This window comes from Gadus morhua, chromosome 10 (assembly GCF_902167405.1).
Source record: "Gadus morhua chromosome 10, gadMor3.0, whole genome shotgun sequence".
NCBI classification, from domain to species: Eukaryota; Metazoa; Chordata; class Actinopteri; order Gadiformes; family Gadidae; genus Gadus; species Gadus morhua.
Window position 1 is genome coordinate 20,727,916 of NC_044057.1, and position 25,051 is coordinate 20,752,966.

At 44.9% G+C, this 25,051-nt stretch overlaps 3 protein-coding genes across 3 annotated transcripts; 2 read left to right on the forward strand and 1 right to left on the reverse strand.

Annotated features, from left to right (window-relative positions):
• Positions 1-5,825: 5,825 nt before the first annotated feature.
• On the reverse strand, positions 5,826-9,428 carry cysltr1 (cysteinyl leukotriene receptor 1). Its single transcript, XM_030369197.1, has 2 exons — positions 9,079-9,428; positions 5,826-8,290 (listed from the first exon to the last, which is right to left on the reverse strand). Exons 1-2 carry the CDS (start codon positions 9,118-9,120, stop codon positions 7,274-7,276), a joined length of 1,059 nt encoding a protein of 352 aa, XP_030225057.1. The 5' UTR covers positions 9,121-9,428; the 3' UTR covers positions 5,826-7,273.
• A 5,046-nt stretch (positions 9,429-14,474) lies between these two features.
• LOC115552748 (uncharacterized) lies at positions 14,475-16,672 on the forward strand. Its single transcript, XM_030369063.1, has 2 exons — positions 14,475-14,611; positions 15,222-16,672. The coding sequence occupies exons 1-2, from the start codon at positions 14,526-14,528 to the stop codon at positions 15,988-15,990; spliced, it is 855 nt and encodes a 284-aa protein (XP_030224923.1). The 5' UTR covers positions 14,475-14,525; the 3' UTR covers positions 15,991-16,672.
• Positions 16,673-18,201: 1,529 nt separating this feature from the next.
• Positions 18,202-22,739, forward strand: LOC115552650 (uncharacterized). The gene is made up of 7 exons (XM_030368926.1): positions 18,202-18,545; positions 19,674-19,853; positions 20,093-20,253; positions 20,611-20,797; positions 21,373-21,549; positions 21,813-21,994; positions 22,142-22,739. The coding sequence occupies exons 2-7, from the start codon at positions 19,703-19,705 to the stop codon at positions 22,598-22,600; spliced, it is 1,317 nt and encodes a 438-aa protein (XP_030224786.1). The 5' UTR covers positions 18,202-18,545; positions 19,674-19,702; the 3' UTR covers positions 22,601-22,739.
• Positions 22,740-25,051: the final 2,312 nt, after the last annotated feature.

Below are 25,051 nucleotides of genomic sequence, written 5' to 3' on the forward strand. Positions count from 1 at the left end.
TTTCTGCTTGTGTGTGTGTGTGTGTGTGTGTGTGTGTGTGTGTGTGTGTGTGTGTGTGTGTGTGTGGGTGGGTGTAAGTGTGTTCCTGTGTGCGTTTGTGTGTTGGGAGGGAGAGTGTAGGAGTGTAGTAGGTCCGGGCTAACCCTGATGAGAAATCTGTGACCAGGTCATGTGATGGTGGTGGGGGGGGTGGTCACTACGGCCACCTGAACAAACCCAAAGAACATAAACCCCTCCTCCTCAACCAATCAAAATACTCTCAGGTGACACCCCTCACCCAGCCCATTGGAACTTTCCCCCACTAATAGTCTCACATTTCCACATAATAAGAGCAGCAGAGCCTAACGGAAAACAGAAGTGACGTGCCCACCCATAACACATAGCTTACAAGCAAACAAACCCGCATCCAAATGCATTCTCCTTGTTGGACGTCAAGAGCTCCTCTCTCTGTCATTGTCACACACTGATTCAAGAACAAACAAGAAGATAAATGAGAGCTTACTGACTCCATTAAGTCGCTATTTCAACCATTACAGATCTGAAAAATGGGTAGCCTGTAGAAAAGATACTTTCAAACGTACTTCCGTGTAATTTTCAACAACAAAATCACATGAATTAATTATTGCATTACAATACATGCGTTAAAGAAAATTCCCCTTTAAAATCCCATATTCCTGTATTCACAATAAGTAGGAAACTGATTACATCTCCTTCTTCTCCTCTGGGTATATCCCTTTTGATTTGATTTCCTTCCATGCTTGGACATTAAACATGCAATCTTTGGCACAATGCAGTCTTTTCATCCAGCGAGGTCCTGGCCGGGGCCAGGGGAGTGACAGTGGCCTGACCTCCAGCCTGGCGGAGGCAGCCAGATCTCTGAGAGGACGACTGAAGACTCAGACGAGTGGATAAGGCTGGAGACTGGTGGGTAAGCCTTGGAACAAATCTGGAGATGAGTCGATAAGAGCTGTTCTCTTGAAAGGCGCCAGGCCCCGGCTAACGAGGAGGTGCGATCTATTATCACTCTTAAACTAACACACCGTGTGGTAAAAGGGCTTTGTCAAACATGTTGTTTATCTACTATTTTCTATTCTTTACTCCCGACCCGATCCCGACAGCCAGCTGTACACGCGTATGACTTATCCTTGTTTTATTTGGCCGTGATTTGCGGCTTTAATGCCTGAACTTTCCTCGCAGAATTGAAGAAGAGCTGTCTGGCCTTGGCTTATATCATCGCCTCCTTCCCCATCTTTCAACTTTTGTGTATGTTATGGGAATTTTTATTTCTTCTTCACTCACAACCTACTTCTCAAGCTCAAAGAAGGAAGGTCAACACAAAGGCATAAAAAACTGGAGGAAATACACTTGAAGAACCACAAGTAGGTCCAGTAAAGATTTCTTTTCAGCCCTTTTTTTCTTTCACAGCCTCCTAAGTTCAGCTTCACAGGATTCGAATAAATTCCCTCCAAACAGGGCCTACGCTCGGAGGTACTCACTGTGAACTGGACCATGTCTCCCAGCACCTCCCCCATAGACTGGGAGGAGACGAAACAGGCCTCATCAGTTAGTACAAGATGGGACAATAAAGGCGTATTTTTAAAGCAATGAAAAAAATGGGCATATGCTGTAACGCTGTAGTGGTGAAGTTACAATGTCGTAATATTTAATATATACACATGTGATGGCAAGTGACAGAACAAAGAAACCTACGCCAGTGGAGCCAGGGGACATTTCATTACTCGCTACAGCAGTTGGCAACCGGAACACAACATTCTGCTCAATCTTTTATCCTTCACTAATTCCAAAATAGGGACAACCAGAGCAAATCCAGGGGCAGTCATCACAGTTTACAGTGCATAGATGTAGGCCACCAGAAAACAATAGCCTAAATATAATCATCACCGTCCACAGCATGTAAATCTGCTCACACACATGCTAGCTTTGGTCAAGTTACACAGTTCCAATGCCTTCAGGGCACAATTAAGTAACACAAAAACACATCATTTGAAGGAAATAGGAGTGTTTGAGAATCGTTTCTCTCTGCCCATGCGCCTAAAAACCAAGTTCTGTGCAATCTGTGCCAGACATCCACCGCATTCCCTCATTAATAAAGAGCTGCAAAGGTCTTCCTGACGTATATGTGCTCCCTCTCAACCTCTTGAACACTGCCTTCATGTGACTTTGTGACCAACCAATTCAACAGATAGTGATCACAAGTAAACTGAGAAATTACAAGAGAATCTGTTGGTTTGAGCCCTCTGGTTACTTGTGCTTTGGTATAATTTTAACCCTATCAACTCACCTGAAACCAAGTGCCTTTGAGCATCCCCTTGGGTTGGGGGATCACCTCAGCGAACAGCAAGACCCCAGCTTGAGGGCACTGTGGTTGAAGGGTTATGGTTGATGTTGAATCTTTCTTTGGGTGTACACTTTCAGTGCCCTTCAAAACCATTGTGTAATATCGATATATCTATATGTGATATACCAAGTCATCTACAGATATCTTCTGAATAATTAACAACAGAAAGATAAGGTCAAAAAAGTCTATTAATACATTTTGGTATGGGGAACAAATTAGAATGTGCTCCAGGCAGTCAATGAATGGTTTTGTGGCATTTTTTTTTGGAAGTCTTTTCGGTTTGAAAGCTGCCATTGAGTAGGCATGATCTCTGCCATATGGAGCCAGGGTCAGGGCACTCATTAAATGCTCCCGTATGATACAGTAAGAGAATTGTTCCCTGGGGCCTTAACAAGATATTTGTTTTTTTTTCTTAAAGCCAGCTTCTTGTAGTGTGCACTTTCTACATTCTAAAATAACTGCTGTTTTGCGAAGGGCCTGGGGGTTATGCTAATGCACTCTGTTGATCTGATTGGCCGCCTCATGCATGGTTTGGCTGAGAACAGAGATTAACAATCTTGACGCAGTAGTTTACTGTAAACATGACGTACGATCCAGAACCAACAGTGAGACCGTGGATGAGTCCGAGAATTCTAACCCTTACTCGGACGCGGGCATTAAAGGTGACATATTATTATACCAGTTGTGAGTGGGATTAGCGTCACAAGCCGTTTTGAAAATCTGCCTCTTCTGACATCACAAGTGGGTGTGTCCACCTAGATGTATGACAGATAGATCAGTCTACGGCTTGTAACGCTAATCACACTCACATCTGGTGGTATAATATGTCAACACGTCTGCTGTGTTTGCAATGGGAGTGATTATTCACCTGATGGGGGTTGGATCATGCTAGTTTCCCTGGCCATGACCTCAAAGCAGCAGGAAATTCAATAGGGCATGTTCTATCAAGCTTGTTCGGAATAAAACGACAAAAAAAAACCCACATATTATTTGACTGAGAATAAAACAGAAAACCACAAATAAAAAAGAATACAGCACTTCTTATAACTCACTAGGTAGGGAGACTATACAGACTGAGGAATAAGTAGGCCCACAGGATATACAATGGGCCTTTGTTAAGAAAGCATGTGAAATGTAATGCTTGTACACAACGCAGCACATACCACAAGATGGGTTATCTCTGTTTGAGCAACCACAATGCAGTCAGACTAATTTATTGAACGACAAGAAACTACAAGGAATTCTAAATGGGTCACTTACACATTATTATACTTCCTCCTTTTCAAGGATCACAGAATAAAATGGGGTGGAAGTTCAAATATGATTCCAAAGGTTGTGTGCAGATAACGTTTAAAACACAGATACCAAGAAACCATTGTGCGTCAAGGCGAGTGGATCCATCCATGCACAGTAAGACACAGAATATACACTGCAGTAGGAACAGTGCCTACGCAGGGCCACATACTGGTCTCACACTTCCCACGAGAGCAAAACCCTCTGGAGATGCATCTCCAAAAACATCACTTCAAAGACCCAACGTTGTATCTGCCTCTGGAGTTGCTGTCATCATATTATGCATGATGCATGCACTTATATTAATGTTTCGTTCACGATGTTGACATTCCGTGGGATTCATTTCGTCCCCTAGCAGCTATTAAATGGTGGTTCAAGTCAATACAATTATGCCAAACAATAATAGGACTAAAACATCATTGCAATTTTCTCAAACATCACACACAAAGGGAAAAAACTGCTCCTTAGCCTATTGCACTACTCTCAAACATCAAGTGTTAGGATGTCTGTGTGTTTTTTCCAGGGAGCAACAAACATCTTTTTGTGTAAACAGGGAAGATGTTCCGATCATGTGCTCTTCATTAGCTATTTTTTAAGTGGAGCTACAAGCGTTCCTCTATGTTCTCATCGTGATGAGGACTAGGCCTCCGTACGTGGTCTACTGCACCAGTTCCTGTTGTCATTCTGGGACATGGAAACACTTTTGCCCGGGATTAAGGCGTATGAATAGGAGTTAAATGCATAAAGTCTTAACTTCAAGACCGCCGCAGTTGAAATACATTCAAACCCTTTTGTTGCAATTTGTTATTCAATACTACTTAAACTCACAAATAGCCTGGGTCTACAACATTTTGTTGTTGTTGTTGTTGTTGTGGGGTGGCCAGAGCGGACCACGGCCACCCTGATACAATCGCGAAAGATACATAACACATTAAAACAGGATTATTGTGGAACAGCATTAGCTGTACTGGTATTAGTCTACGCACACCAGATAATTTTTAACGTCAACTCTAAAATAGGAAACAAAAGTTTCTCAGTATGAGATTCCTTAACGCGCATAATGAGCTCGTTTTTCAACAAGTCTCAGGGCCTAGCTCCCCCCCCCCACACACACACACACACACACACACTTTCTGAGCGCTAGCGTCTTTGATGAGAAGAAGAGAGCGCATGCGGCAGCGTGCGGCCCCCTAGAGAAAAAAAACCTTCATCCATCGTCTAGCCGCTCCTTCTCAGGCAACCAATCAAGTATGTGGACGGGCCCTAATAGTTCACCCGATGTCTTTCAGAAGGGCCCTGTGCCTCCTTTTCAGACAACCAATTATACATTCCGATGGGGCGGGACCCGTCACGCTGAAGGACTTGTTGTAAGGAGGCTCAGTGTTTTGGCTACGCCAACTCACTTAGTTCCCCTCGGCTCGCGGTCCAATACAGGAGCCCTTTGGTGTGGTCCAGATGCCTCGGACACCAGCCTTCCGAGTTGCAAGTGGGAATATCTGCCAGCTTTCTTGCGGCATTTCATGGAGGCAAGGCCCCCTTTTGGTCGGGCCCCCTCGGAATTCTGAGAGCATGCCGAGTTCAGTGATGACACTCTCAACAAAAATGGCTGTGCCCGTAAAGAGATTTATTTTCTTTGTATTTGTACCCCGTTGGTCATTTTAACGCTCTTATACACTTAATTAGATTGCTGCTTTATTCCAGTCATCAATGTATGCATTGCACTGTCTTGCTGGGCCGCTACGCGGTCGGATCAAGCCTAATTTATTGTCAGAAGATCAGAACAAAAACAATTGGTGCTCAATGTGAAAAATGATGTCAAACAAAAAGATATAAAGCAGAGGGTGAGTGGTTATATGTTGTCATAGAAATAAACAACCCCCCCCGTTCAATAGATAATAATTGTAGAAATCCTGAAATTCTGTTATGGCTTTTGGTTTAACTGTGCGGACTAGGCCACTGAAAGTCGCCCGATCTAGCAAATCCCATTTCTGGGGCGAAACTGTAGCCCTGGTCTAACATGAAAAACTTGTGGCTGACAGCCAGTGGACACTATAATCCGGCATGCAATTACATACACAATTCAAAGGGTTAATCCCATGATCACAAGTTATTGCATTACACAACTTTTATAAAGGTTTCAAATAATACAATATGAATTGAAAACATAATCCACTTTAAAGGTCATTCACATATAAAATGAAATTTTATTTCTCACATTCAAAGTTAAACATGAACAACATGGAATGACAGGAAATGAAACAATACTTGATGAACGCTTGTCAACTTCTGCATACAACAACCAGACACTTTAAGTACACATAACACTAGTTGGACCTCCATACACAATGCATTTATGCCAAGGCTAAGCATGATAATATTCAAGTATAGCAGTCAGAGTATAGAGGTCTTTATCAAATGGCCTCTTGTGTTCCAACTAGGATCTAGCAGCACTGAGACACATGCAAGGAGAATGACAATCATACAGAAAGAAACCATGCACTGTGTGCTCCCTCTGCTGCTCACAAACAGTAATCAGTCAAACTAGAAAGTTTTTATAGTTGCCCCTTTAAAAGGATGTAGGTGTTGAGAGTTGTGAGAGCAAGGTAGCAGAAAAAAGCATAAGGGAGCAAGATATGGAAATCAAACTCCCTCCATCCGTCTATTTCTTTGCCATTGAGAAGTGGTTGATTCCATGCACTGAGAATTTGATTGACAGGCAATATTGATCCCCTGACCCAATTGCGGAAGGGATGCCCTTATTGGTCAGAAAGTAAGCACAGCGCACAGCATATTGAACTCACTAGACGGATGGCTGTGCCATTTCTAACAAATAATGCTCAAAATCTTGGCTGCTGCTCTTTTTTTACCACAGTTGGGGTACCAGCCATTTCAGAATACAAGAACATCAAAGAGTATATATTGTGATTCCAACCTCTCAAAGTATAGGATAGGTTCCCTGATGAGGAATTCAATCCATGGGTTGAAACCATAATTGCATTAGACTCGGATATCCGTCCGCCATATGTTTTCTACAGTAGCAATAATGTTCAGTAAAATTGAATTACTTAATGGATAAATTAATTACAGATCTAGCAATAATGTCAGTACAATACATGTTTGATCTTCATTTGAAGGCCACTTGATTATATCCATACTGAGGAAATGTTCAATTTACTTTAAATTCTTACATATTTCCGTGACAACATGCCTGCTGCACCAAAACAAAAACAACAATTTCTGGATCGAAAGTTCATATATAGACAATGATATGAAACAGACCATATAATAGCTTATTACTCGTAGACATTCATACATTTTGGCTTGTTACAATGTATTTCAGGTTTCAGCCACTTCATTATATCCATACTTTTTTCTTAAAATTCATACATATTTCCGTGCTGTGCTGTCCGTTTCCAAAACCAAAACAGTACTTTATTTCACTGTATCTCCCTGTATAGCTACTTCATTATTTACTTTACTAACTACTTCTGTATCATGCCTTAATACCTTTAGCCAACCCGACTCACAGTGGCCCCCTTAAAACACCCTATCGATGCACTCCACTTATCTCATATTTACTCACCCTTCCTAAATGAGGTCCTCGCTTCAAATCAATCCCAACTACTCCGCCGCCGACCTGATGTTCAGGTCTCCGGCCAGAGGCTCACCTGCCTTGCCCTGCTTGAGCTGGATGGACCTCCGCCCCGACGTGCGCATGGTGGACATGCGGCGACGGAACCCCTCCCCGGAGAAGAAGTACAGCAGCGGGTCGAAGCAGCAGTTGGACGCGGCCAGGCTCAGCGTCACCACCACCGACTTCTGCATGAAGATCAGCCTCTCGCAAGACCCGTTGGACAGGAAGCTGAGGTGCACGCTGCGCTGCACGTGGTAGGGCGTGAAGCACACCAGGAAGGTCACCAGGACGATGACGATCATGCGGATGGCCCGGCTGCCCTTCGACCCTCTATGGGTATGCGTCCGGCGCAGGCACAGCGAGCGGATGATGCCCGCCGAGCACACCAGTATGATCAGGAAGGGGATGAGGAAACCCACCACCAGGGACAGGTAGTTGAGCACCACCAGCTTGGTGCTCGTCCCGTTCCTGGGCGGCTCGTAGCACTTGGTCTTGTTGGTGAAGGGGTCCTGGGTTTCCCCCGACATGAGGAAGGGTGAGGACATGGCGCACACAAAGACCCAGATGAAGATGCACGCCAGGCGCGCCCGGCACTCTGTCACCAGCCGTATGTTCTGCACGGGGAACACGATGGCCAGGAAGCGGGAGACGGACATGGCGGCCATGAAGAGGATGCTGCAGTACAGGTTGACGTAGAAGGTGTAGGAGCTGATGCGGCAGATGAAGTCTCCCAGGTACCATTGGCCCTTGTTGGCGTAGTAGTGGATGCGGAAGGGCAGCATGCTGACGCAGAGCAGGTCCGACACGGCCAGGTTCATCATGTACACCTGGAAGGGCGACTTCTTCTGGTAGGTGCGCAGCAGCACCAAAAGGGCGAAGCCGTTGCCGAGCAACCCCAGCAGGGTGATGATGGAGTACATGGTGGAGTACACCTGGTTCCGGAAGTTGTCGATGGACGGACACTCTGTCTTGTTCTCTGTCTGATTGACACACAGACAGGCAGCCTGGCAGACAGACAGACAGACAGACAGACAGACAGACAGACAGACAGACAGACAGACAGACAGACAGACAGACAGACAGGCAGACAGACAGACAGACAGGAAGGCAGACAGACAGACAGAAAGGCAGACAGATGGACAGGCAGGAAGATGAACAAACAGACATATAGCCAAGCAGGCACACAGACAGATAGACAGGCAGGCGGACAGACAGGCAGGCCGATGGACAGACAGACATATAGCCAAGCAGGCACACAGAGAGATGAACAGATAGACAGAAAGGTGAAGCGAAGGAAAGTCAGACATAGAAACAGGCAGACCGACAAACAGACAGACAGATAGATAGGCAGGCGGATAGACAAACAGACAGATAGATAGGCAGGCGGTTAGACAAACAGACAGATGATAGATATAAAAAAATAGTTCAGTTTGACTCATTTTGTAGTCATCTGTGAGTTTTTAATCTGATAACATGCCTGCTGCAGCAAAACAAAAACAACAATTTCTTGATCGAAAGTTCATATCTAGACAATGTTATGAAAGAGACCATATAATAGCTCATTACTCGTAGACATTCTTACATTTTGGCTATAGCTACTAAGTATTTCAGGCGTCAGCCGCCAACTGCGATTGTTGTCGTAGTTTTGCCATGTTCAATGTCACTTTACAAACCTCTCATCGGCAAAACGTCTTCGGATGTAGCCTATTTGTATTTTACTTTACTTTAAATACACCAACAATTCAGCATTCATAATTAGTTACAAAATAAAAAGAATCGTCAATAATCTTACCAGTCCAGTCCCGGAGTAATTGTTTGTAAGTGCCATATTCATTCAATGTTGTCCTAGGCGTATTCACACTTGATTAATTTGTATCGAATTACGAGTTGCGAGTTGCGCATTTAGAACAGCGAGCAATGCGTGTCCTGAGTCAACTGTTGACTAGAAGGACGCGCTTCAAGTTGAATGGAGCTCGTCACTGTGGTCTTCCCAGAAAACGTATCCTCCTACATTCTCTTAACAAATGAAAGTCATTTCCGACTCCGAGGATATCATATATTATACAAATTTACATATATTGTCAATACATATAGGCAATAATGGATAGGCATATTTATGATAGGCTGTTCATCAAATTTGGTTTAACTATCAGGCCTGGTAGTTACGACTTAATATAACTGAATCAAACGCATTATAGCTTTCTTAGATATTAAATAAAACATAAAATAATTTTAATCATTCATTTAGTCCAATTAAGAATCTTCTCTAGTTGTAAGCTTTATTTCCGGAGAAAGTTTGGTTAAAATAGTTTTCTCTCTCACATTCCTCCCAGCTGATTTAAGAGCCTCCACCCGTTAAGATTACTTCTTAGTTGTGTCTACATGTCAGAGGAAAAATATGAACTTGTTGGACCTGTGTTGCTGCGGCAAGCAAGGAAAGATTATATGAGAAAAAAACACCTGCATGGATATAATCTTAACACTGCAGTCTTTACTTTCAATGTTGGTATTTCCAAAAAGGAGAATATTGCTCAACCAACCACATACTTGAATCCTTGAAAAGCAGGGTCAAGGCTCAGCATAGGGTCATGGTCGGACGAAGGTCAGGCTGTATTCAGCGGCTAGGCGTGTAAAGTTAGGATGCACGTGAAAACAAAACACATGCAATACACAATGAAACAAAACCTAGTAATAAGGAAGGCAACCACTTAGCACACACCCATTTCCTCCCTATTTTGTGTTGCTAATGAGCTGCTGCTACTTAACAAATGGACTGTGGAGATGGCGGTGGAAATTACCAACTGATTTGAACAAAGGTTCTGGTGGTGTGGTGGGATGAGGGATGACTAATCCAACTCTAATTGACTTAATGATGAGGGCGAAATTTCTGAGAGCAAATCTTTTTGCCTCACAACTGTGCCCACAACACAAATGCATCATAACGGCTTTTAGCATTTCTACCCGACCTGAGCTGCATGGTCAGAGCCTATTACAAGGCTTTTACAAAGTGTTGTGGTTGTGTTTGTTGAATGGTAAGCGTCTGTCTAGAGGTCTAGCTCTGTTGTGTCCTGTTTAACTGGTTGTGCAATTCAAACCTTTCAAGGTTTGAATATGTCTTCAGGTTTCAGTCTGTATTAATGGTAACATCTATGGTATTTGATGTGTTATCACATCCTAGAGGATTAAGGACCATGTTTGAGTCAATGCGATACTTGTTTACTCTGCCTCATAACAAATGAGCTGCAGACCTTGCCATGTTCTTTCAGTTTATTTGGATTGGATCTTTTACTCGGAGGAATAGAAGCAGTCCATGGTCCCAAGCTACGTGACGCTCTTCCCCCAATGGGACAGCTAAGATCTCCACAGCTGTATACTCAAACGTGGGGCTAGAGAGCGGCTTGGCCCGGGGCCTGGGGCCATCACCAGGGCCAGTATTCCCCATGCACCATGTGTTTATTTATGCTCATGATTAACACTTGCTGAAACATTTTCAATATTTGTGCAGCTCAGTGAGGCAGAGGGAGAGATAGTGAGATAAAGAGGGGGAGAGAGGGAGTAGACAGTAGCGATGCATATCTCATTAATTTAAGCATTCATCCACGCTAATTCGTCAATATGACACCATAGAGCCCAACTGTTAATCTCAAAGGAATATGGTTTGGTTAAGCAGAGGTAAAACAAAATGGGTTTTTCACTATGAATCAAATATGTTGGTTACATTTTGTAAAGGCAAGAGGCAAAGAAAGAAAATGATATTAAGCCTATAGTGGAAGCAACATCTTAACATTATAGGAAACAAAAAATAAGCAAAGAAAGAATGCCATGGGAAGTGGCTTGAAAAAAAGTTTTGCGATTAAATCTTGTGTGGTTGACACAATGAACTAGGTTGTCTATGTAGGTCAACCAATTATTTGCTCAGAAAGCTCATCACAACATTGAAAATGGGACACCACAAGAGTGAACAGTGGGCTGCAGTAATGCTGAGTGAGATCTATCGACAGCGAGAAGAAGAGCTCAAAAATAGGTTGACGCTGCTGTAAAATGAGGACAGCTGATGCTGCAGAGATTGTGGATGAAGTGGTTCAGAACTCCCTTCCTCGCTGGGCTCTGAAGTATAACAGCACACAACAAGCACTTTTCCATTCCATTCCATTTCCTAAAAACGTGTTTTCATACAGAATCTGTGAGTACGGAGTGGTAAGTACTCAAGTTCTATGTCATGTCCATGGTTACACAGAACATAAAGCGCGATCATGTGGAACGGTTCCACGCAGCACTAAGCTGTACCACCTGTTCCATATCCCAGAGACAGACCAAGGCAAACCAGATCGAGAATCATTTATGTCAAGCCCCAAAGACAGGCATGAGCATGTCTGCCTTTGGAAATGATTGCTCTGGGCGGTGATGTTGTCAGACACACCCAGGTTGGTGTACGTTAGTTGGTGTCGGTCAAAAAACGGCCTCAAATATCATAGTCAAACTTGTTGTATCAATACGTAGAAATTGTAGCACTGTGTAAACATGCACTTATGTATGTTTATCCACCTGTATTTGGATTCTAAACTTTTTCTTCTGCACACGTTTTCCTGGACAGAGAGCAGAGCAGCTCTCGTAAGCACAACATGACATACTTTTGTATCTGCATGGACTGAGAATGAGTGCGTCCCGGTGAAGGCGGTGTCCTTTGTCATTGAGCAAAGTGTGGATGAGAGATGTGATTTGTAGAGCGTACAACCATAGGGTTCACGGTGTCTGACAGAGGGTCAGACAGTAGGGGAACTGAGGACTTAGCAGCAACTCCAGCCGGCCCCAAGGCATCCAAATTATCGTTGAGTTCCAGAGAGTGATTTGCTTAGATACAGTTCATTAGTGGTTTGGAAAGGAAAGGGAGATGAGATACTCATCTGTAGTAGTCAGTCTTTGACAGATAAACGTAAGAGGTCTCTGTTGGGAAACTGGCTCACTTGATGCCCAACATAAAGGACCACATTAACCATTGGGTAATGTCCTTAATGGCTTTTTAGACGAAAACACAAATAATCGGATTATGAATGGGTCGATTTGAGGTGCTCAAGCCTACATTACACAAGAAATAATCCCAAAAGCACTCTAGCTTGATCTCATGGATCACTGGGGAGACTTTATTAGCTTGATCTTAGGTCATCGACACTAAATATTAAACTTGACCCAGCCCAGCAGCTGAGGCATATAAGCTATTTTCGAACTCAACATCTTCCAACAGGCTTTTCCTGCACTGCTACATAACGGGTTAGGAGGACGATACTTTGGAAGACTTTCGATGGTGATGTCATCAAGACAACTGTTCCTGGAAGATGTGTTTAAACATGGGGGAGATTGGAGAAAGACTTAGGAAGGGATAGCTTTTGCTGTTATATGTTCAGTGGTGAGAGAGAGGGAGGGATTGCCGAGTGAGAGTTTCCATTGTAAATGTTTTTGAGATTGGCAAATAAAAAATCCATATTTCTTCTCCTTGTCTGTATGCAATTCTGAGGCTTAGGGTTGAGGGGGGGGGGGGGGGTGCACATTGAGACTGTTAGTCACGGTTAGGGGGTGGCAGGCAGGCAGGTAGGACCCAATCGCAGACAGTTCAATAAAAGGATAATTTATTAACGCAAAAGGCAAGGAACCCGGGTGACGCGGGTGACACGGGTGACACGGGTAACACAGGTAACACCGGTAGCACCGGGAAAACACAGGACACAACTCACCACAAACTAAAATGATCCGACAAGGAACAAAGGAAAGACAAGGGCATAGATACCAAACACAGGGCACGCGACGAGTAACAGCTGGAAGACATTAGGGGAGGGAGCAATAATCACACAGAAGGGAAACTTAACAGGACATGGGGAGAAACAAGACAGAGATACTAAAGTAAAACACGAACACACCAAAACAAGACAAGGAAACAGACAGACCATGACAGTACCCCCCCCCCCCCCCTCAAGGCTCGACTACCAGGCGACGGCAAAAAAAAGAAAGTAAAATCCAAATAGGGTGGGTGGAGAGGGAGCCAGGAGGAGAGAACCAAAACTGGAACTGGAGTGGGGCAGAACGGAGAGATGTCAGGCGGACGGCCTGGGGCACACGCAGAGGCCTGCAGCGGTGAAGACGAAGACGAGGTAGAGGGCGGGCCCCTTCTGGAAGGTCTGGAAGGTTTGGAAGGCGGAACCCCTCGGGAAGGCAAGGTAGAGGGCGGGCTCCTTCTGGAATGTCTGGAAGGCGGGACTCCTCTGGAAGGGAAGTTAGAGGGCGGGCCCCTTCTGGAAGGTTTAGAAGGCGGGCCCCTCTGGAAGGCAAGGTAGAGGGCAGGCCCCTTCTGGAAGGTTTAGAAGGCGGGCCCCTCTGGAAGGCAAGGTAGAGGGCAGGCCCCTTCTGGAAGATTTAGAAGGCGGAACCCCTCTGGAAGGCAAGGTAGAGGGCGGGCCCCCTTCTGGAAGGTCTGGAAGTTCTGGAAGAGGGGCACCCTCGGGAAGGAGTAGGGTTCAGGAACAGGACAGGGCTCGGGGACCGGAGTCAGCTCAGGGGATGGAGAGAAATATGGAACCGGATGGCACTCCAAACTCACCACCCCCACTCTGAGAGTCCATAAGGCACCCTCCAACCCGGGCCTTGAAGCAACAGGGCTGCGCGTACGCCCCAACACAGCCTCCAACAAAAAGAGCGTCCGCTGGGTCCAATGATGGTCGGATCATTCTGTCAAGGTTAGCGGATGGCAGGCAGGCAGGTCGGACCCAATCGCAGACAGTTCAATAAAAGGATAATTTATTAACGCAAAAGGCAAGGAACACGGGTGACGCGGGGAACACCGGGAACACACACGACACAACTCACCACAAACTAAAATGATCCGACAAGGAACAAAGGAAAGACAAGGGCTTAAATACTAAACACAGGGCACGCAACAAGTAACAGCTAGAACACATTAGGGGAGGGAGCAATAATCACACAGAAGGGAAACTTATGGACATGGGGAGAAACAAGACAGACATACTAAAGTAAAACAAGAACACACCAAAACAAGACATGACAGTTACAAAAGGAAGTGCTATACCCATGAAATAAAATGGACTTGACTTGACTTGAATCTCATGAGTCAGGCCACGCCCGGATCTTGATGCAGCTTGGCATTATACAGTATGTCATTCCTCCACAGAGGCTCTTAAAGTGAAACGTGGTGAGAAGGGTTCTGCACCCCCATAAGAAACAGGTTTGTAAATGGAGGAGATGAAGAGGGACCACAGAGAAGAGAATCCGGCAAGGAACCCCCAAGCTATGACTTTCGGCTTTGGTTCCACACTGAGGTGAGTTCAAACAGACGTCTTGTTGGTGGTTTCAACTCCGATATGTCAGAGGCTGGGGCAGAAGGAGGGGAAGGAAAGTTACCGGTGTTCTCTGGAACCAGCTATGACACATGACTCTACTGGACCATACTGTATTGTATAGTAAAGTCTCTGTAGTGTATTGTAATCGAGGCAGATCCAAGAAAGGAATGTGGTATCATTGCCACATACACCTCCAAACAAAACTGTACTTCTTCCTGATGCCACTTTTGATTTGATTTGATTTCCGGATTGGGCTCCTATTGTAAATGAACCCACACACAGGTGGGCCAGTTTTAGATTATTGGGGTACAAGTGGACTGGAATAGACCCTGGATGGGTGGACTTGTTGATGAGCACATTTTTATTCTTAATCAATTTAGGTCAGATAAATAAAAGTAGTTCAGATATTGATAGCTGGAGTTAATAGCTGCAGTAGAATAGTTTAATAGTGCAGGTGTAAGTGAACACACAATACACAAAACCACCCCTATTAAAACCATTAACAATTGTTGACGCATAACAGATGCATTAAATGACGTAGTCCTCATTCAGTACAGCCTTTATTTGACTTATTTGTTCTCAATGGCAGATCAAACTATGGTTTGAAATCGTGGTGTCGGCAGATGTTCTCCGAGGAGATGGCGCTGTCCACCCCCATGGGCCTTCTCCGGCGGTTCCTTCTTCTGAAACAAGTGACGGTACTTCTGTCTCCCCGTTGCGCCATGCTGCCCCTGGTGGTGGGTTGTGTGATCAGCATGAAGGCCCTGTCGTTGCTGCGCTCGCCCCACATCTCAACCAAGCCCTCCAGCGTCTTCCTGCGGCAGCTTGCCCTTGCAGGCCTCCTCCCCCTCCCCTACCTGGCACTGCGGCTGGCGCTGACCACCCTCGACCTCGCTGTGATGGAGGCTGCTGCGCCGGGAGGGGTGGCCCAGGAGACAGCAGGAAGGTGGGTGTGGTGGTGGCGGAGCTGTGCGGTGCCGTGCGTGTTGGCTGAGAAGCTCCTGGATGCCCACCTGCTGGCCTCGCTCATCCTGTTGGGGCTTCTGGGGCTAGAGGGGGTGCTGGTGTCTCGTTGGCCCCTCCAGACGCGCGGGCTCAGGACAGCCCGGTACGCCCAGCTCAGCTGTGGCCTGGTGTGGGTTGTGGTGTTGCTGGAACTACTGCTCCCGGAGGTGGATTTCAGGTGGACGGCTGGGGTGATGCCGGTCACCCGGACAGACGATGTGAGCGTGAGCTATGGGCTCGCTCTGCCAAACTCCTCCCTCTATCTGAGGAAGGCTCTTTGGGTGGTGAATGTATGGTTTCACTATTTTGTCATCTATTGCAGACCACAAAAGAGAGACGGCTGCTTCCACTAGACTTCCTTTCACTGAGGTGGACAGTTCCATGATGTGGTTGTTTTTCATGTGTTATTTCAGAAGAGTATCTATTGATAATCTAAAATTAGGCTTCATGGGAGAACCTCTGTGAATTAATTGACCCCCTGTTAGAGGGCTGAGCTTAAAGTCAAAATGTTGACAGGTTCAGAAGTGGCATTAGAACACTTGCTACGGTCAAGGAGTGGGACCAAATATACGTTGCCGTTGAATGAAGGCAGCATTGTGCCAAAGGAAAAATACGTTTTTAAATTATTATTATTTTTTAAATAGATTCCCAAAGATTTCCCGTATGTTTCCGTGTGGTTTGAGCTGTTGACATTACGACTTCAAACCCCCCAAAAATAAATCATGGCATATATAAATAAATTCAAGTTCTTCTGGAGAGGCTCTCTAAGCAGTACAGTTTGAGCAAGTGTGCCGAGCATAGCGCCTCGGAAACTGTGGCATGGTAAAGTGAGTGTTCATCCAAATAATGTCACACACACACACACACACACACACACACACACACACACACACACACACACACACACACACACACACACACACACACACACACACACACACACACCTCCTCCGATTTCCCCGCATACACAATACTGCCTCCAGCAGCAACGACTGCCAAGAGTAAGTCAAATGCATGAAATACTTGAAGAGTATTGTAATGTTTTTTGTAAGTTTGGGCACTTTATGAATCAATAAACAGGGTTTGCTTCAGACGTTGTTTTTTTCCCTCTATAGCTGAGAAGGGATCCATATTTGTTTGCAATAAGTCAAACAGACCAATCAGGTGAAGTATTGCGGTATAGTGTATTGTAGCCTACCTCCCATTCTGACCAGTTTGTGGCACTATGCCACCAGAGTTGTTTATACAATACGCATGTACCATGGCCTGTACTACGAACCTCGATTAGTGGGTTAGCGAGGTACGTTGCGCTCAAAGCCTGGGTTAGCTGGGACACGAAAGTCTCTCTTTTAGCGTCGCTGTATAACCATGGTGACTTATGCTCTCTACCAAACCTGGGAGCAGGTTTTCAGCTAAGTCTATCGGGTTAGATCGGCGTGCGCAGCTTCCTATCCCTTCCTTTCACAATGGCGTCACCATTACTGGGTGTTCCCCATGGACATACTATAAAATGAACACCGGATTCCAAAATGGCGCCCATTCATTCCTATATAAACTGCTCATTAGCGGGGAACAGGAAAGTGTCCCCGCAAAAAATGTCTGGATATCAAAAAAATAAATATATATATATATTGCATTGTAGCATCACGAACGAGTTTGTTTACCGTCCATGGAAGTATAAATTACTAACCCCCCCGATCATTCTCTATATGTGATCTTTAAATTACACTCCTCCTGCCATCTGGGCAACAATTATTATTTAACAATAATTACAATTATATATAATTAATATAATTTTAGATTAGAGAGATTTTCTTCCGCATCATGGGCGCCTAGACACGCCCTAGCCCAATCCGGCGAGTAAAACCGCCCAACCTGGCAACACTGCCAGATTGGACAGTGACACGCTCCAGCGTCAATGTAAATCAATGAGACCAACTGAAAACGTTGCCGGTATGAAACTAAAACTGTGATTCTGAATAAAGTTTAAATTATATCGAAATTCTGTTTGGATATTATTGAAGATACAAGGCCCTGCTGGCAGGTAAAAGGCATTATGATAGAGCAGTGAGATTTGAACCCCGGTCGCTGGCGTTCAGGATTTATACTAATCCACGAAGCCACCGCCGCTACCTCTCAGTGGGGTTCGTAATGTACCACACCAGAGAGAGAACTATGCGTACGCAATTTAATAAACCATGTTATGAATCTTCTCCGCCTGTGACTGCTTCCTATCAGATGGCCCAACCGTTGGCCATCTGAAACGTTTGGGGAGACACGGACGAGTTCAGGGGCAAATCTGTTCTGTGTGTTCAGCTGTGTTGGAAGCTTGGAAACAGTGCGGATTGTGTCTGGTCTGATTCATCATGCAAATTCTGAGAGGGTTGGCGGGAGATGATTTTAGCCATCGGATATTCCGATTGGTTTTGTGCTGCTAGGAGAACGAATCAGCGGGTTTGTGGGAGGAGCGGAAGTGACGATGGTAAACAAACCACTTAAACAGAGATGGCACAGAGCTACAGACTACAATACATTGTTGCCCTGCATTTTTTGGATATTTCTACATATTTCTGGAAGCCATGGCTGCGTGGACAAAATAGAGGAGCATGTCATAGTGTGTGTGCTTTGTTTTTCTAATCTGATATTCTATGGTCTGCACTCCGTTCCGTCATTTCCTTTTCTTTTTTTTTTTGCATCCCGCGCAAGCGCAGAACTTACAGGCTACTGAGTCGTTGGCAGCAGTCACCAGGGAGTTCCAACCACCAACGGGGAGGTTGGATAAAGGCAGTTGGCCGTTGGTTTGATTCGGGGTGTGTGCGCGCCGATCTAATTACATACACAACATATTGGCGACGAAGAATTACTTTTCTTGGGATTCCACAACCTCCTGCTTTCCTCGACACTCCTGGTGAGCCGACAATGTTATATACATCGTGGATAAAGATGTTTGAAAATTATCTAGTGGCAATCATTGCGGACGAGGAGAAAACGCGCACTATTGCGGGTCTTAAAGGTGACATATTATAACACAAGGTGTGAGTGTGATTAGCCGTTACAAGCCGTTTTGAAAGTCTTCCTCTTCAGTCATCACAAGTGGGTGTGTCAATCTAGATGTATGACGGATAGATGAGCAACGTTTGCTACAGAGCACTGGGTCTATCCAGCACGCATCTAGGTGGACACGCCCACTTGTGATGTCAGAAGAGGCCTATTTTCAAAACGCCTTGTATCGGCCGATCAAACTCACACCTGGTGGTATAATATTACCTTGTTACCTTAAGATAAAGATATGGTTAAGGGACCCATTACAGACTCTCCTTGCGTCCACCGCAAGGGCCTGACCCCTAAAAACTGTAACCCTGCGTTGAGGTGACGGGCTGTGATTGTTCCGCAAACTACATCATTTCCGGCAACCCACTTTTCCGGTTCTTATGGTGTGTTTGAGATGCATCGTACACCACCCGCGGAAGTTACTCTTGTGACATAATTTCCTGACTTGTAGCACTTCGTAGCAATCCGTGTGTCTATGTGGGTATCCCTACGAAACCCCTCAAAAACAAACAACAAAACTTTACATTGTGTTGCACGCACCGCAAGACCGCGAAATGCATAAATTGGTGACCGGATTGAAGCAGCAATGTAATCAAGTATCGAAGAGCATTCAAAATTAAACATTAAACAACATTAAAACGACCGACGTGGTACAAATACAAAGAAAATACATCTCATTACGGGCACAGCCATCTTTGTTGGTCGTGGAGTACGGTTAACCTTGCTAAACACGGTGGACTCTCAGGAGCCCGAGTGGATACGACCGAAAGGGGGCGTGCCTGGTGAAATGTCGCAAGACAGCTTGGAGATTTGCCACCTTGCAACTCGTGCGGGGGGCGTACAATGCATCTCAAACACATCATTAGACCCCACTGCTGCTTCACTGTTTGGGCACTGAGGGCCAGTGAATTTTTCTTACACTTCCTGACACCGGTAGGACTTACAAGTCTGCATACAATGCTTTACAAGCCTTTTTTTGTTCCAGGGGTTAAGGGAGAATCCTCCTCACGTGTAATGGCCAAGTGGACCGAAGAAATGGAGGAGCAGCTGATTGCACTGGTGGAAGAGAGACCACCGTTGTACAACATCACGCTACAGGGCTATTCCAAACGGAATAGGAAGGATCAACTGTGGCGTGAGATCGAAAGCGAGCTCCATCTATCAGGTAATATCTCCTACTTTTGCAGAACATGCAATCAATGTATTAGCACGACAATGCATGGAAAACAAGACCTGAAAATAGTCAAACGATCGCTTAATGTTGTCCGCCTTGGTCGAAAATCTTTGTAATCAGTGCTCTGTACACAGAATACGAGTGTTTGTTGTTGGTATTCAGTTTGATTTTGCTAGTCGGCCAGCTTGCAAAAAGGGACATATCATTGAACTGTCTTTGGTGCCTTTCAGGCAAAGAAGTTCGTAGGAAATGGGATAACCTCCGTACGACCTACAATCGCTTTAAAAAAACGGGCCCGAGGACGACGAGACAACATTGGACCCTCGATCGGATGCAGTTTATTGAGCCACACACCAAGAGGAAGGAGAACACCTCCAACCTCAATCGCAGGGTGATAAAATGTATAATCTCTGCCTTTACTAAAATATGGTTGTCTATAAAATAACGTGTGCTCCTTTTTTGTAAATGGCAAGCATGCCCCGTTATGAATAGGAGGATACCATTAAATTAAATTACATTTTATTTGTATAGTCCTTAATCACCATTACTGTCTCAAAGGGCTTAACAGGCCAAATATGTATGACACCCCCCTGACCCTAGCTCCCAAAAGGGCAAGAAAAAACTCCCTTAATCTGCAACGAAGAAATCTTGAGGAAGAATGCAGATTGGGGGATCCCTCCTTCCAGGGACGGTCAGTGTGCGGCACAACGCAGTGGGTAACATAATCCACCCTTGCTCTTTTGTTTAGGAATTGTGTGAGGCTGGGGCGCCTGAGGGGGCGAGCATGGTGACCGATTCCTCTCTGGAGGGCAATGGCAGCACACTACCAGAGGAGACCGATTTGGACATCCCGCTGGCTGGCTCCCCGATTGCAGAGTCGGCCATCTGTGCTTTTCTTGGAAATTCACAACCTGCTGCTTTACTGGACACTCGTGGTGAGCCGACAATGTTATATACATCGTGGATAAAGATGTTTGAAAATCTTTTCTTGGCACTCACTGCTGAGCAGCGCTGCTCTCTTTTTATTGATTTCGGACAAATAAAGGCTCGGAAAGATTCGATAATGCTTGAATAATGGCAGCCAACTGTTTAGGAAATTAGAACTGTGGATTTACAAATCATGGCCCAAATAACAAGAATAAAAGTTATAGCACAAATTAAATAAAAGGCTTTACTAATTTCCGTTTATAATAACTCATAATACCTGACACATGGGAACTCCAAGGCTTTAACATTTTTTAATTGCTTTCTATGTTATTCACTTTGGCAGATAGATATTAAAGTTGACAACAGTCAGTATGTTTCCTGATACCTTCGTTTTGCACGCAAACAGATTTTATTGTCCAGGCCTTGAAAATGCCTCCGAAAGGTCTCTGACTTTTAGCAAGACCTGATTACTGCTCCGTTGTTTTGGCACGGATGGCCAGCGAATGTTTCTTACACTTCCTCACACCAGTACGACTTACAAGTCTGCATGTGAAGCTTTACAAGCCTTTTTTTGTTCTGAGAGATAAGGGAGAGTCCTCCTCACGTATAATGTTCAAGTGGACCGAAGAAATGGAGGAGCAACTGATTGCTCTGGTGGAAGACAGACCACCGTTGTACAACATCACGCTACAGGGCTATTCCAACCGGAATAGGAAGGATCAACTTTGGCGTGAGATCGAGAGCAAGCTCCATCTATCAGGTAATATCTCCTACTTTTGCACAACATGCAATCAATGATATAGCACGACAATGCATGAAAAACAAGACGAATCGAAAATAGTCAATGCAAGAGCGTTACATGTTGTCCGCCTTGGTCGAAACCCGAAATGACTGGCAAGGCTTGTTTGTCCACGTATCATATTCGACATTGGTATTCAGTTTGATGTCGCCAGTCTACTTGCTTGACTAGCGTAAATCTGACATGCAAAAAGGGATCATTGAACCGTCTTTGGTGCCCTTCAGGGAAAGAAGTGCGGAGGAAATGGGACAACCTCCGTACGACCTACAATCGCTTTAAAAAAGCGGCTCCTTTGGGAAGCTCAGGGGCCCCGAGGACAACGAGACAACATTGGACCCTCAATCGGATGCAGTTCATTGAGCCACACACCAAGAGGAAGGAGAGCACGTCCAACCTTCCTCGCAAGGTGATAGAATTGATCATCGCTGCCCTTTTCTCAAATATGGTCTTGAAAATAATGTGTGCTGTACTCTTCTTTGTAAATGGCAAGCATGCCCTGTTATAAAATAGGAGGGGACCATGGTATTAAATCCATCCTTGTTCTTTATTTTAGGAATTGTGTGACGCGGGGGCGCCTGAGGGGGCGAGCATGGTGACCGATTCCTCTTCGGAGGGCAATGGCAGCACACTACCAGAGGAGCCGGAGGTGGACATCCCGCTGGCTGGCTCCCCGAACATCTGTGAGGGTACACTCCCTGGGGTTTTGGAGTGCAGTTTGACCTCCGGAGGTACTGACCAACGCCAGCGTCAGCCCGCAAAGCGGAAAAAGAAGCGTGGGGATCGGGCCGTGAATGAGGAGGTGGTGCTCATGCAGACCATCGGCAAAACCCTGGAAAGGATGGCAACAGGAGCACCACGGCAAGAGGAGCACAACGACTACATTTCGGTGTGCTGCAAGCGGATTGAACACCGGCTGCGAATGCTCCCGCAGCATCAGCTCGCACAGTTTGAGTATGAGATGGACTGCCTGCTCTACAGGTTTTCCCAGAACCAGATCCAGGAAACTGACTGAAAGGACCTTACTCCTCTGGCAACGGACTGAAAGGACATAAGTCCTCTATGATATTTATATTTGTGCCTTTTCCCTTTTTACTGCTCTGGAATACGGTACACCACTTTAGATAAAAAAATTAAATAAATTATAAGCTGTTTTCTTCCTGTCTCCTTTTTTCTATTTTTGAACATAGGCTATATGCAGGGGTGTTGTGGTAAAATAAGATGTGGGTAATGTATGAGGATGGCAGATATTGAATCCCGATAGTTGGTATTTTTACGCTGAATAATTGTGATTTATTCCTCCAACATCTGGAACTTCATCGCCAGTTCCCGACACAGAAACTGATAAGCTCCTTTTGCCTGCCGCTGTGGGATCCACGACTTCACCCACGACTAAGTATTGTATTCCACAAACTTCTTTGGTCAAACGAATAATGAGATAATTACGTGCACTTTGTTTTCTAATCAGATCATCTGCATTACCTTTGCCATTTCCTGTTTTCATGTTGTGGGTAAGTTTGTTGCAGAACAGGAGCCACACACAACGTGCAAGATGTTGCTGTGCATAATCTTACAGTCCTTAGCATTGCTCCCCCTTCAAATGTGTCACAGACCCGACGTCTTACCTGTACTGTGTCTCTTCACATAAAAGATGGTCAGACGTTTACCAGAGATCTGCTTGTAGATACTGGTTCAGCAGTCTCCATACTTCCAGAGCACATTTGCCAGAGCACATTATGTGCCTCTTACAAAGCCTACAGTTAGATTAGCGATGTACATGAAGAAACCTATTACTGTCCTAGGGTATACAAACCACACCTCCTGACTGCCGCTTTGCAATTACTCTTGTTGACTACTATCGATGGCCTGAGATTGCCTTCTGCTCAGCTGTAACCAGGGGCAATTCTAGGTTCTGACTTGGATGGAAATGGGTGTGAACTATAATAATCAATTTGAGGTATATTCAATTTTCTTTGGGTAATTTTCATTAAAAAATGACCATATTTCTCACTTTTTTTTGTATTGAAACAGATTGTGTTTTTGGCCCTCAGCTGATAAAGTACTGCCAGTGTTTTTCTTTAACTGAAAATTGGCACCCAATGTCAACTTGTTCTGCTCCTTGCTCCTTATCATGCTTATCATGCTACGCACCATTAGGCCTACAGCCTCTGCCGACTAAAACATGAAGCAATTCAAGAAGAGGCATAGATATAATCGCCTTGTGGTCAGCATCCATCCTCTCATTGCTTGTGTAAAAATAACCCGTAGAATATTAGATTTGAGGACGAAACGATAGGGTGGGCTAAGGCAAGTTTTGGGTGGGCTTGAGCCCACCCAAAAAAGGTCTAGCTTCGTCACTGGCTGTTACTGTTATGACTGTGAAGACCTTTTTTGCCACTGTGTTGAGTAGGGAAGGAAATCCACTTGAACTAATAACTGGGCAAACCCTCAGTTTATTTCAGCTAAGTTTAAATCCATCCTTGCTGAAAGAGATATAAATCATTGACACAGCTCTTTGTATTACCCACTAGCAAATGGGGTTATAGAACGCTTCAACAGAGTATTCAAAGACTGTTTACAGACCGAGTTTTTGCACACATACGGAGCCACGACCTCAGTATCTCCTGCCAAGCTACTGCATGGTAGACTGCTCAATACAAAGCTGCACAAATCAGAGGCCTCCACTCTTACAAGAGAGGAATATGTGGTGTAGAATGCATTAGTGCGTTCAACTCACCCTGTTCATGAGAAGAGAGGAGTTGTGTCTCGATATCATCACTTGACTAAGACTTGGGTATTTACCATCATGCCTCATCATGCAGTAAGGGTGGGGGCCCTGAGGGAGGCTGGTACATAAACAGACACACGCACACACACACGCACGCACGCACGCACGCACGCACGCACGCACGCACGCACGCACGCACGCACGCACGCACGCACGCACGCACACACACACACACACACATACAAATGGGTACTCGGCCAGTGTAGATGTATATATAAATGATTATATCTTTAGGGTGTGAATGTGTTTTTTGTGTGTTTCGCCATTAAGCAAGTGCATTAGGGCAAGTGCCTAAATGCGGGATTTTAAATAGTCTAAGAATCAATAAATTATTAAATCTCTATAGAGAATTAACCCAGTAGCAATTTCTTATAGGAAATTTATTTTCTTGTCAATTTTGGCCATCGTTGCTGCATTGCTAGACACACTCAAAGAGGATAAGATCAGAATTTGATATGATGAGTGACAGGAGCCTGAGGGTTTGGTGGATTTTAAAATAAGGAATGACTGTATGCGTCAGACATCTTGAATGTGCAGGAGTAAACCAACCGGGGAGGGAGTATTACGTTGTTGAGGTAGAAGTCATAGTGAATCACCATTAAGTAGCATGCCTCGCTTAGATTTTTTCACAATGACAGATTGTCATTTTCATTTGTTGGATGGCAAAGAGGTTGAGGG